The sequence below is a fragment of the Myotis myotis genome, unplaced genomic scaffold, assembly GCF_014108235.1.
Source record: "Myotis myotis isolate mMyoMyo1 unplaced genomic scaffold, mMyoMyo1.p scaffold_m19_p_3, whole genome shotgun sequence".
Classification (NCBI taxonomy): domain Eukaryota; kingdom Metazoa; phylum Chordata; class Mammalia; order Chiroptera; family Vespertilionidae; genus Myotis; species Myotis myotis.
The window spans coordinates 162,424,026-162,438,395 of NW_023416335.1; the positions used below are offsets into that span (position 1 = coordinate 162,424,026).

General features: G+C 44.2%; 1 protein-coding gene across 1 annotated transcript in view; it reads right to left on the minus strand.

Annotated features, from left to right (window-relative positions):
• Positions 1-14,370, minus strand: part of SCN8A (sodium voltage-gated channel alpha subunit 8) — a 186,059-nt gene that overhangs the window by 25,220 nt on the left and 146,469 nt on the right. The window contains exons 15-20 of the mRNA XM_036300192.1: positions 12,223-12,396; positions 9,815-10,171; positions 6,586-7,056; positions 5,928-6,045; positions 4,543-4,697; positions 436-609 (exon numbers count right to left, since the gene is read on the minus strand). Coding sequence (XP_036156085.1) covers positions 436-609; positions 4,543-4,697; positions 5,928-6,045; positions 6,586-7,056; positions 9,815-10,171; positions 12,223-12,396 — 1,449 coding nt within the window. The remainder of the gene's footprint in view (positions 1-435; positions 610-4,542; positions 4,698-5,927; positions 6,046-6,585; positions 7,057-9,814; positions 10,172-12,222; positions 12,397-14,370) is intronic.

The window sequence follows — 14,370 nt, forward strand, 5'->3', positions numbered from 1 at the left end:
AACGGTCAGCAGGACAGTCTACCCAGACCCCCCTCTACCTGCATCCCGGCAGCACCCACCTCCTTCCCTCACCCCTCTCCTGGCAGCAGAAAGAGGACAGCCCACTCTTTGGGACAAGAGCCTTCCTGTTCCCAGCCTAAGAAACAGGGGCTTTGATACCAAGGATTCCACTTCCCTTTCCCAATCTCTAAACCGCCACGGCAAAGAGCTGGCTGGCTGGCTGGCTGGCTGGTCAGTCCCCGGAGCAGGTGCATTCAGAAGTCCCTTCCCAAAGTGAAGATCTGACGGCTCTGAAAGCAACTTACCCAGACCTACATCTATCTACATCTTGCCTTATGCCCAGGGCCCCAAGCCGCTCCAGCCATGAAAAGAAGAAAACTCCCTGTTTTTGTTTTCCTGCTAGAAAGGGTGGGAAGTAGAAAGCAGGACACGTACAGCCACAATGAGGAAGTCCAGCCAGCACCAGGCATTGGTGAAGAACTTGACGAAACCGTAGGCTGTCCACTTGAGCAGCATCTCCAGGATGAAGATGTAGGTGAAGACTTTGTCGGCGTACTCCAGCACGGTCCGGATGGTCCTCCTCTGCTCAATGTAGATGTCCTCGAAGGCCTGAAAGAGAGGCAGCAGCTGCCCATCGCGCCTAAGGGCACACAAGCACCGCCCTCGCCGCAGCTCCTCCCACCGGGGCTGGCCTCTCCAGCTTCCTGTCTCTTCCACTTCACTCCCCTGCTACACGTGATTTTTTTTTAAAAGTTTTATTGAGCTATACCATACAATTCAGCTATTTAAAGTGTACCACAGCTTTTGGCATGTTCATAGTTGTACCTCCATCACCACCATCAATTTTAGAATATTTTCATTACCCCTAAAAGAAAGCCCATGTTCTCTAGCGGTCACCCTCTAGTCCATCTCCCCTTAGTCCTAGGCAACCACTCATCTACTTCCTTCCTCTACAGATTTGCCTCTTCTGGACATTTCATATAAATAAAATCATATAATATGTGGTCCTTTGCCCTGACCGGTTTGGCTCAGTGGATAGAGCATCAGCCTGCCGACTCCAGGGTCCCAGGCTCGATTCCAGTCAAGGACATGTACCTTGGCTGCGGGCACATCCCCAGTGGGGGGCGTGCAGGAGGCAGCTGATCGATGTTTCTCGCTCATCGCTCATCGATGTTTCTGGCTCTCTATCCCTCTCCCTTCCTCTCTGTAAAGGGTCAATGGGATATATTTATTTATTTATTTTTTTTATTTTTTATTTTTTATTTTTTATTATTTTTTTTTTATTGCTTAAAGTATTACAAAGGGTATTACATATGTGTCCATTTTATCCCCCCGCCCTAGACAGTCCCCTAGCCTCCCCTATCCCCCAATGTCTTATGTCCACTGGTTATGCTTCTATGCATGCATACAAGTCCTTTAGTTGATCTCTTACCCCCCTACCTCCTGCCCCGCAACCCTCACCGGCCTTCCTGCTGCAGTTTGACAATCTGTTTGAGGCAGCTCTGCCTCTGTATCTATTATTGTTCAAAAGTTTATAATGGTCTCTATTATCCATGAATGAGTGAGATCATGTGGTATTTTTCCTTCATTGACTGGCTTATTTCACTTAGCATAATGCTCTCCAGTTCTATCCATGACGTTGCAAATGGTAAGAGTTCCTTCCTTTTTAGAGCAGCATAGTATTCCATCGTGTAGATGTACCACAGTTTTCTAATCCATTCATCTACTGATGGGCACTTAGGCTGTTTCCAGATCTTAGCTATGGTGAATTGTGCTGCTATGAACATAGGGGTGCATATATCCTTTCTGATTGGTGTTTCTGGTTTCTTGGGATATATTCCTAGAAGTGGGATCACAGGGTCAAATGGGAGTTCCATTTGTAGTTTTTTGAGGAAACTCCATACTGTCTTCCATAGTGGCTGCACCAGTCTGCATTCCCACCAGCAGTGCACAAGTGTTCCTTTTTCTCCACATCCTCTCCAGCACTTGTCGTTTGTTGATTTGTTGATGATAGCCAGTCTGACAGGTGTGAGATGGTACCTCATTGTTGTTTTGATAATATATTTAAAAATAATAATAATATGTGGTCCTTTGTGGCTCGCTTCTTTCACCAAGCCCAATGTTTTCAGGTTTCATCCATGTTGCAGCAGGTATCAGTACTTCACTTCTTACTGATGAATAATATTCCAGTGAATGGCTATACCACCTGTTGTTCATCTTTCATCAATTGATGGACATTTGTGCTGTTTCTACTTTTTGGCTATTGTGAATGCTGCTGCTCTGGGCATCTGTGGACAAGTTTTTATCTGGACATGTTTTCATTTCCCTAAGATATATACACCTAGTAGTGGAATGGCTAGGTCATACGGTAACGCTATGTTTAATTTTCTGAGGAACTGCCCAACTCTATTCCAAAGTGGTCGCACCATTTTTTTTTATATTCCCACCAGCAATGTGTAAGGGTTCCAATTTTTTCACAATCTTGCCAATGCTATATATTTATATGACAAAATATTTTCTCCTTTTAGCCCCTGATGTCACAGATACAGGTAGAGGGCCACAGGGCTGGGAGATATTCAGGTAAAAAAAAAGTCTTAGTACTACTTTCTTTCTCTGGAATTCCCGAATGAGGTAATTCTCTGATACAAAGGTATGAGCATTCCATGTGCAGAGTGGTAGGCTGCACAAGGGTGGTGCCAAGAGAAGAGACTTCCTATAGTGGGAAAAAGGAAACCTGGAAGGGGGGAAAAGTCCCTTGTCACGCAGACGGAGGTGGGGGCTCTGAGCAGTCCCAGAGGGACACTGAGCTGCCTGCAGACTCTCTTCCAGAGGAGGCACGGGAACACAGGTGTTCGTCTCACCACTGGACAGTGGGGCAGAGGTCATGGGTCCACAGTCCTCAGGATCTTGGTACAAATAAACCCCCCGGTGAAAACAGCAACAGCTTCCATGTTGCTTCCCCTGAACTCCATTTGTAGAAATCCATTCTACAGCCCCGCACATGTGAGAGGCCAAACACTGATCTTCGGGTCACCAGAGGCTCTAATCCCTTCCTCTGAGGCTCCATCACAACCACAGTCTAGTCTTTTCTGGGACAATTTGGCTGCGGCTTCACTTTGCTATTCTTAAGTCTCATGCCGACTATTGCACGGGGCCTCAGGTACTGAGCCACGTATCCCCTTTTATTCAATTATGATACACAACAATTGTCAAGGGTGAGTAGTAAACCAAGCTCAGAACGTTTATTTCACTGCTGCTTTTTCTGTGGAGACGGGGAAGAGAAGGGCCAAAGGCTGGGGCATGCTTGTTAGTTTAGGTTTCTGTTTCCTAGATTTGAAGAAGGACGGCAACAATGACACAACACCTCTCCCCAACCACTGGCCTTAGTCTGACCCGCCCTTTCCTGGGGGGCAGAGGCCAGGCTGTCTGTCACCCTGCTGCCTGCACGGAGCCTCAGGAAGCGCCGAGGGAGTGCCTGCCTGCCGATGCAGTGACTCAGGGGTGGGCAGGGCGGCAGCTCCCCGTCACTCAGACCACGGACACCAGCCACCATTTTCTGCCTCCAGCTTTCGCGCTGACGCTTTCCTACGTGAACCTGGTCCTTGGCATCCTTGGGCTCTGCTTTACCACACGTGACTGCCTGTTTCACCTTTTCTTATTCTCCGATCTCACAAGTCAGCAAAACTTCCCAAGGCCTTGGTGGGATCTATGACACTGAATTTGAGGTTTCTCCCTTGTTATTTTCTTTGCTTCCAGATTAAGCTTTGATTCCACACCTACATAAATGTGCCCACCTTCTTTAAAAACATTTCAAAAATCTCTCCCTTAGCAAACAGAAGGGAAGTGTGTAGTGTCTCTAGTCCCTGCTGTCCTCAAATCTGCTCAACTAGGAAGCAGCTCCCTCATAAATCCCCCAGGGAAAACAGGCCTCCTCAGCTACAATCCAGCCCACGTGAAAGCAAATGCTAGAAAAAATGAGTCCTGGCAGGGGAGGAGCCTGTGTGTTCAGTGCCCTATAAGCCTCACTGATTAATGACCACGTACAACCACAGGAACAGAAATACCCGTGTACCCGAGATCTAACACTCTAAATATCTGCTAAGGCCACCAGTTCTCCAAAGCCAGTAGGCTGTGAAGGGCGAGGGGGTGGAGGAACACTTCTCCCTCCATACCTTGGGCAACTGAAAAGTAAAGAGCAAGAGATTTGGGGTATTAGATGAGAAAGGGAAGTTCATTTTAGGAAGTTGCTGAGGTTGGGGCAGACCAAGCGGTGAAGACACTTGGTACTTTGTATTCTCGTCCTGATGAAAAGGCGGCCTTAGGGCTGAGAGTGATCGTGCTGAGTCTAAAGATCAGGATGTGGATTCTAATCCCAAAGGCTCAAAGCACCAGCCAAAGCACTTCAACGGACCATTATTCTCGGGTGCACACCCAATCAGTGTTCTCAGAGAAACTGGTCTTGGGCCCCATGCAGTCTTTCCCACTAGTTCCTATACACCCTTCCCCAGCCAATGCCTCATCATATTCTCCCCCGGACCTCACCAGGGCGCCACTGCTGAGCAGAATCATGAAGATGATGAAGGTCTCAAACCAATTGTGCTCTACAATGAGGAAGCACGTTTTCCGCAGGATCCACCAGGACTTGCCTAGGCCTTCTTCGATGTTGACAGTGCAGCACTTGAATCGCCGGACACAACCTGGCACCAGGGGGAGAGGCAGGTCAGACCATGAACATGCCCCACCCAGCCCTGCCCTCTCCTCTATCTCCCAGCCCCACCAGATGCTGCCCCACCACGCAGCTGGGAGCACAGCAGATGAATCAGATCATCTGATTAAGAAATCAAGAGGCTCACAGGCTGAGGCCCTGCTGCAAGGCTGCCTGGGCCCCCTGGAGTTGGGAAGACGCCCCATAAAGTGAGGGAAAGAAAAGGGAGTCAAGAGGCAGACAGAGCCATGACAGAAAAGTCCTTTCTAATGGAAATTTCTGGACTGATGCCAAGAGAAAGTGGACAAAGAAAAGTCAGAGCCCTGGCCAGTGTGGCTAGGTTGACTAAGCACTGTCATGTGCACAGGTTGCAGGTTCAATTCCAAGTCAGGGTACATGCCGGGGTTGTAGGCTCAAACCCCAGTGGGAGGCATGCAGGAAGCAGCCAATCGATATGTCTCTCTTGTCGATGTTTCTATCTCCCTCTCTCTTCCTCCCTCTCTAAAATCAATACATACATATAGATAGATAGATAGATAGATAGATAGATAGATAGATAGATTGCCTGGCCAGAATGGCTCAGTGGTTGAGCATCAATCTATGAACCAGGAGGTCATGGTTTGATTCCCAGTCAGGGTATATGCCCGGCTTGCGAGCTTGATCCGCAGTGTGGGGTGCGCAGGAGGCAGCCAATCAATGATTCTCTCTCATCGTTGATGTTTCTTATTTAAAAAAAGAAAGAAAGAAAGAAAGAAAGGAAGGAAGGAAGGAAGGAAGGAAGGAAGGAAGGAAGGAAGGAAGGAAGGAAGGAAGGAAAAGAAAGAGCCTGGCCAGTTTTTCTCAGTGGTTAGAGCATTGGGTCACTTCATTCCAGTGAAGGGAATGCACCTTGGTTGCAGGCTTGCTCCCTGGCCCTGGCTGGGGCATGTGCTTGAGGCAACCAATCAATGTGTCTCTTTCACATTAATGTTTCTATTCTCTTTAAAAATCAATGGAAAAATGGGAAAAATATCTTTGGGTGAGGATTCACAAAAAAGAAAAAGAAAAGTTAGAGAATAGTTTGAGCAGGGAAAACAGCATCAACTGCCCTCAAAATGAGGAGGTGGGGAACAAGGTTCTTGAAGAAAGCCACTGAGTCCCCACCCTCTCATCCAATCAGTATCCCTAGCAACGCTGTAAACAGCAAGTGCCCCCTGCCCCCACCCCCCTCCTTTCCCCGCACCTTCTGTGAAGCAAGCTTCTGGGTCCAAGTATTCCTCAGGCTGTTCCACTGGGACCTCTTCTACTTCCGGCTTGATATCAATGGTACTTCCTTCAGAGGAGCTAGTATCATCCAGTTTCTAGATATGCAAGGAAAAGGGAAATCGAAATCAAGAGACTCTGCAGCAACATGTCCACTCCCCGCTGACTACTCTACACCTTTGGTGTGGATGATGTACTAGCTATAATTTTTCTCCTCAATTCTTACTTGAAAGTCATCATCATCCAACTCATGATGGGCAAACAAGTACCACAGGGCCTCCCAAACCTGTCAGGATGGGATAAACATTGGAACGCACTCACAGATGTCAGTAATCCACCCTAAACAAATGTGGCCATAGGCCAGTCTCAGGGATTCCGCTCACACAGATTAATGGCAGGGAACTACTTGCGGGTGTACTCCAGCCTCTGACCTACATGATCCAGGGGCCAGGGAGATAGATCCAGGAACATCTCAGGAATTGAGGTCACCTAGGGAAGGCCTAGGATGGCGACAGGGGGGTGAGTTGGCTATTCCAGATTCTCTCTACAAAGTCCATAGCTGAACCAATATCTGGAGCTGACAGAGCCCTGTTTGTTCTCACACAGGATCAAGGCAGGTTTCTAGGCTGGGACCTTACATCTTTGCTGCCGTCAGGATCTGATTCGCTGCTAACGTCCTCTGTGTTGACGTTCTCAAAATCGGACTCGCCTACGGCAATGGGCACCCGCACGGTTAAGTTAGGGTTGTTGATGAAGGACATGTGGTCCTCATCAATAATGTACTTCTCCACGCTGCTGCCGATGCCGCTGGTGGTGCCATTGCCATTCTTCTGGAAGTCACCATTCCGGTGGATGTCTGCACCGGTGTGGTTGGCGATGCAGTTGGCCTTCTTATCATACATCTCGTCCAGAGGTTTCACTTCATCGGTCTCGCGCTGCTTGAAGTGGGCCTGCATGAAGGCGTGCACTTTCACTTTGGTCCAAGCCACGCCCTTCTTGATACGGATGACTGAGATCTGTAGGTTGTTCATCTCCCCGTCATCATCCGTGGCTGCCAGATTGTCTGCACTGAAGGAGCTCAGGAGCAAGGCCAGGAACAGGTTCAGCACCTGCGCCAGCGGCATTAGGAAAAGGGAGTGAATGTAGCACAGTATTAGGTCAGTTGTCCATTAAACTAGGAAACTGGAAGCCTACGGATTTATGTAACACACTCAAGAATTTATGTTGTGTTTTGCTTGGCCCACATAGTGTTTTAAATGTTCACGTTACTAGGTGAGCACTGTGTTTGATTTTTGGTTGTAATATAAGGAGTTTAGCACCTCTTTTCTTGGTTCTTTTATAGTTTTACATATATATATATATATGTGTGTGTGTGTGTGTGTGTGTACCTTGGTTACCTTTTTTATTAACAGAAAAAGAAAAGTCTGTATCCATTTTGGAAGAAAATCCCCCCCAAATAAAACCAAAAAGGTAGATATGAATTATTGGGGAACATGAAAGCGTGCATACATGCCAAGTGCTCATGAGCAGTGATGCCTTGGAGGACCCGTGTTAGAAAAAATAGGCTTGGAGAGCCCTACTTTCATACAACAAATCAGGAAGGTAGAACTAAAATACATTTCATGTCATCGCCTTTTAAAAATTAATTTTGTTTTCCTAACATTTATCAAAATAAAATAGTTTTATAAGACAGTGATGGTTCTGTTGTATATCTAAGTGTTAAGCCACAGGATACAAGCTTGCTTTCTTTCTTTCTCTTTTAATTTCCTATTTTACTATATTGGTCATTAAGGTTAATTATTTTTATTAAAACTTACTTTTGAAAAGTGGGAGAGGTGCTCACTTCCTGATTTATACTTGGCCCTTAATTTGTCACACTTCTGAAGAGTAAGGCATATATTTTAAGTGAGATAATAGCAGGTACAGAGTGGGAGGGATGGAAACAATACATGAAATATACATATCTGGATTATCTGGGCCATCTGTAGAATTAAAAAGGAGCATGTTGGTAATATGGGGGGGAGGGTGAACTGGAGAGGGCTCTGAAGGCCAAATTGAGGGATTTGAATTGTAATTGGATCCACAACTGATTCTTGAGCAAAGGAGTCACAGATGATTATACAGATTTGAGAAAGCCATTCCTTAGGAACTAGGAGTTAGGAGACATATTTGCAGGAGGTGATAAGGGTCTGGATTAGGCTACAGTGATGTCAAATCTTAGAATGCACAAGAATCTCCTGTGGTGGGATGTTTATTAAAACTACATAGTTCCTTGGCCTCACCTGAGAGGTTCTGATCCAGTAGATCTGGTGTAGGGCCCGGGACTTGACCTTTTTAATGAGTGAAACTTGGGTGGTTATGATGTTGGTGGTCTTCTAGAAACACCGGGTGGGTTATAGAAATGGAAAGGGAGGGGCAGATCTTAGACTATGAAGAAAGATGTATATACAGAAAAGGAAGGAAGATGTATGAAAAACATCAAACATTTACTGGGAACGGAGAGAAAAGGGTCAGAAGAGACTTACAGTTACAGATTCCTAGAGACTAGATGAGCAGAAGCACTGAGCAAAGGGGAACCTGGGAAGGTGTCATCAGAAGAAGAAATAATAGGTGGCTTTCTCATGTGCTCAGGTATCTGTAGACAGTCATGGAGAGCTGTCCTTGAAACAACCGAGAATGGGAGACTAGGGAAAGTGGGGTGAGTCAGGGCTGGTAAATGCTGATCCTGCTACACACTAGTAGGTAATAGGGTAATAGCTGTGCTCACTGAAGGAGTGGGAAAACTAGAGGGATTAGGACTGAGGGAATGGTGGTTGGGAATGGAGAAAGGGAGAGATTAAAACAAAAACACATGACAGAGGAGGGTGGCTATGGCTGGTTCAGAGGCTGGTGAGTAGGAACCCTCTACTGGAATGCTTCTCTATTGCAGAAGAGGGAAGAGAACTAATATGGATGAGCTTACAAGGGATCCTCTGAGTGTCCCTTCTTCCAGTCCTCCTTGCTCTACACTTACAAGTGGGATTCGGCCTGATCTGAGAAATGGGTGCTCCCACGCGCTTTAGCGTGCATGTCAATCATCCGGGGATCTTGTTAAATATGCAGATTCTGATTCAGTAGCTCTGGGGTGGGGCCTAACTTCTGCATTTGTCACACACTCGCAAGTGATCTTGTTGTTGCTAGTCCTCAGATCACACTCTGAGAAACAAGGTGTTAAAATCTGTTGGTGAACGCTCTATCTACAGAGGCAGAAAACAGCAGGCAGACAGATCGAAGTAAAGCAAGAAAGCAATTTGTCATTTTTACAAATTAAATAAAACCCTAACATGGTTTAGGTCAGTGGTTCTTAATGTAGGGCAATTTTGCCAACTAGGGGGCAATGTCTGGAAACATTTTTGGTTGTCACAACTTGGGGTTGGGGTCACTTCCGGCCAGTGAAGGATAGAGGCCAGGGATGCTGCTAAATATCCTACAATACACAGGACAGTCCGACAACGAAGAATTATCTAACCCAAAATGTCAACAGTGTCAAAGTTGAGAAATTCTGGTGTAGAAGACAGAAAGTTTTGTAGTAGAAAGAGTATAGAGTTTGAAGTCTAGGATCTAACACAAGCCCCAACATTTATCAACTATGTGAGTCTAAGAAAAGTCACTTTGCTGAGTTTATTTCCATAACTATGAAAAATGTGGGCAGGTTGTGGGGCTTATGACTCAGTAGGCCTCTGTAAATAGCAGCCTCCTTTCCTTCATTTGTACCTTAGGGTTCTTGGGCCAAGAAAGAATAAAAACCAACACAGACAAGGAAGATACTAGAAGGTTGAAACAGACTGGACTTCTGGGCCAAGATAAGATGTACAAGTTAGTACTAACCACCAAGTTGCCAATAACCATGACCATCATGAAGACGATGAGGCACATGGCCTGGCCTGCCACCTCCATGCAGTCCCACATGGTCTCGATCCACTCCCCGCACAACACTCGAAAGACAATGAGGAAGGAATGAAAAAAGTCATGCATGTGCCACCGAGGGAGTTCGCAGTCCTGGTTGATCTTGCAGACACACTCTTTGTAGCTCTTTCCAAAGAGCTGCATCCCCACCACAGCAAAGATGAAGACAATAATGGCCAGCACCAGGGTCAGGTTGCCCAGGGCACCGACTGAATTTCCAATAATCTTAATCAGCATGTTCAGGGTGGGCCAGGATTTGGCCAATTTGAAGACCCGGAGCTAAGGGGAAAAAAAACAACAAACAAAAACCAAGTGATACTCCATCCATTTCTTACCACATGGCTAACGTAAAAGCACATGTCATTGATACGATCAGCTTACACTTACTGAGCACCCCTGGGAAATTCCCAGGACTTTCTAACAGTCTTGGACTAAACTGGGAGAAACTGAGGCACAAATAAGGGAAAACCGGTTAATTTTACAGTAAGTGAAAGATTTAGAAGTAGGAACCACAAATTCTGGCTTTAGTCCCTGGGCCAATCTACTTTTTAAAAAAGCCATACATGAATATACCTTTTTCCTATTAATTTTCCCTCAATTTCTCAAGGGACATATCACGGAAAACGTGATACGTAGTAAACTAAAAGATTAGTATGGTAAGGACAGTGACAATAAATTATCTGTCCCCTTAAAAAAAGCATTTACAACTTCTAAATAGCTGTTTTGCTTGCCAATAAATAATTAATGGATGCTATGAAACTTTGTGATATGTTTGGAATAATTTGGAAGGAAAGCACAACTCCCGAGAAGGGGCGGTTCCACATATGTCAAACATCTCCTGAGAAGGGACTATACAGGGTGGGGCCAAAGTAGGTTTACAATTGTTTGTACGGAAAATAATACAATAATTAATAAATAATAATACAAGAATACACTGTGCTTCATGTACTCACAACTGTAACCCTACTTTGCCCCACCCTGTGTTGATACCAATTCGGAGGACGGAACTTTGGTACGTCAATCATGAAATTTCGATATTCTATATTCATTCATGTGACCAGATTACAAGGTCTTGGCTAACAGCCTGAGAATGCATAAAGACTATGAATGGAATGATAGTAATGAGGTTATCATCAGTCATAAGTTAACAACTCAAAGATAATGTAGCAGGAATTCTAATAGAAGCAACAGCATTGATTTGAACATTTTTATTTTATTTTATTGAAAACTTTAGTCTTATCTGAGGGTTCAAGATTTACCCGGTGTTGCTCTGTGTATATCTGGGTCAGTCATATTTTCCCCTCTTGACTGGCTTCTAATTTATTAAGAATATTAGCGCTAAGGCTTCTATCTTTTAATCCTGCTTCTCATTTTGTAGATAATGAGAACTGTTCTCAAAAAGTCTATTATGAAAAAAAAAAGTCTACTGTGGGCTGGATCCTAACCAAAGACTAGTAAGCAGAGGTTCCAGAAACTTGGCAGATGTTAAGTTTGTGAGTTGGACTGAATGAGATCTCTATTTTACAAGTATTTCTACTCTATTCCAATTCTTTTACTTAGATATGCTGACGATCCTGATGAGAAAAACACACCTTAAATTCTTTTAGCTGCAAGTGCACAGGTATCTTCCCAATAGGGAGAGAGAAACCTAAGCCAGTTCTGATGCTTTGTCTGAGCGGGATCCACGAAGCTTCTCAAGGGACTTAGTCAGCACATCACACTTATGCTTATGCAAATGGGAAACTATTCTGAAGCTACTGTTCACTATGCTTTCAGAGTCATTTTAGTAATTACACATTAACTTCTTCAAATACACTAATTTTAAAAATCCTTCTTAGTTAACGATATGGAAAACAAAGCCAATGTTCAACAGCTAATCTCAATGTATATATTTTAAAGATTATTTTATTTTCGTTTTCTGGAAGGAGTTACCAAAATAGAAGCAACCAGGAAAGCCATCTTTGAATAAGCAGGAATTTTTGCCATTTCAGAGAGATGTTCGGATAAAGAAATGGGTCCACAAGCAAATCCAAATAGGATCTCAGACTAGTCCTCGGGAGCCCTCCTTCATTTTTCACATTAACCATTACCTTCGGAGGAACTTCCTAAAATGGACATCTGTTTGTTGACTGATTATAAAACTAACCTCTACATTAGGTGGTTAGCAGGACAATTTTCAAGGTTTTATTACCTAAGCCAATAAATAGCCAACTGGAATTGGGAGCAGAATATAGCTAAGGATTTTTAAAAATCAAATTAACTTATGCAAAACTCCTTCTAGCATTTGCAAGACAGGAAATGTAAAAAGAAACTGGAGAAGTGTGGAATACCAATCGGAAAGATCGCAGCACCGAAAGCCCCTCCACATCTGCTAGACTCAGTTCCATTAAACTGAGGGAGACAATAAATCCATCAAAAATGTTCCAGCCTTCTTGGAAATAATAGTAGGGATCCATGGCTATGAGCTTCAGAAACATTTCCGCTGTGAAAATTCCAGTGAAAACCTGAAGGGGGAACGCATGGGTTAAGAAAAAGAAATAACAGGACAATGGCTTTTTTTTTTTTTCAGGACAATAGCTTTATCACCAAATTTGAATATAATATATCCAAGAAGCCTCAAGAACCAGCCTTGGTTAAATTCTGCATCTGAGGAATCAATATCTGGATGTCCCATGACCACGCCACATGATGCAGGAAAGTCTTATTTTTATTTTTACTTTTTAATATATTTTTATTGATTTCAGAGAGAGGAAGGGAGAGGGATAGAGAGATGGAAACATCAATGAGAAAGAAACATTGATCGGCTGCCTCCTGTACACCCCCTACTGGGGATTGAGTCCACAACCGGGGCATGTGTCCTGATCGGGAATTGAACCAGTGACCACCACTTGGTTCATGGGTCAATGCTCAACCACTGAACAACACTGGCTTTCTTTCTTTCTTTCATTCAAATATTTTTTTATTCACTGATTTTTAGAGAGAGGAAGGAAGAGAGATTGAGAGAGACTAGACATTAATTTTGTTGTTCCACTTATTTATGCATTTATTGGTTGCTTCTTGTATGTGCACTGATGGGGGATGGAACCCATAACCTTGGTGTATCTGGACAATGCTCTAACCAACTGAGCTACATGGCCAGGGCCTTATTTTCCTCTTGAATGAAGTACTCAGCCCTAACGTTTACATCTTTGTTTCTAGAACCACCCAAATCACATGATTTAAATGTAGCTGAAAAATGATTCTAAGCAATGAGAATACCACACAGGTGACTGCTTCTAAAGGGTCAGCAGTCATTTGAGTATGCATGCTTGGGATGTTTGCCTAAATAAATAAATAAATAAATCACTCATCCTATTTAATAAAAGGCTAATATGCAAATCGACCGGATGGCAGAACGACCGGTCACTATGACGCGTACTGACCACTAGGGGGCAGATGCTCAATGCAGGAGCTGCCCCCTGGTGGTCAGTGCACTCCCACAGCAGGAGCGCCGCTCAGCCAGAAGCCGGGCTCATGGCTGGCGAGTGCAGTGGCGGTGGCGGGAGCCTCTCCCACCTCCGCGGCAGCGCTAAGGATGTCCGCTGCTGTCGGGGGCGGGTCTAGGCCATCAGTTGGACATTGTTGAGGTTTCTCAGACTGCGAGAGGGTGCAGGCCGGGCTGAGGGACTCCCCTTCCCCTGAGTGCACAAATTTCATGCACTGGGCCTCTAGTTGTTTTATAATTATATTAGGAAAATACAGCATTATTTCTGATTTGATATTATGTTTTATCAAACTTAAACATATGCTACAGGGTTTCTTGTTTTAAATAGTAAAGCAACAGAACATTGCTAAAAGTGTACAAAATACAGGAAAAACATCCATAGTCTCATCACCTTGCATACACTATCCATTTTATATATCTCCTTTCTGCTTTTTTCAAATGTGGACACACTTTGACAAAGTTGTAAAATCGCTGTTACCTGTCTCCCACTCCTCTGCCTGACAGAGCACCTTGTGCTGCCTAATGCCCTCTGTGTCCCATGGCCTTAGTCACATGACAGGCAGCAGGGAAGTACAATGCCATGAACAAACCAGTTCCCTCGCTCCAAGCTGACCACATGACATCAGACTCTTACTAAATATTTTGTTTTTTAGAGGTGAAGACTTTAAATGCAATAGATTTAAAACTGAAAATAAATTAGTACTTATAACCACTTGGTTACCAAATTTACACATGAAAGAGTTTAAGAAAAATGTTAAAGAAAAGGTGTGAGGAGAGAATTAAAAATAGTGAAAAATACTTAAGATTACAGATATTGTGAAAATATATTGAAATGATGTATAGAAATGTAAAACCCCCAGAATGACTTGAAGGATAAATATCAAAATAGATTAAGTGGGCTACCAGTTTTTGGGGCCCATATACTTTTCTGTGGTTTCCCATTTTTCTACATTGCAGATGCAGTATTCTAAAATGGAAAGAAAATATGCCCTGA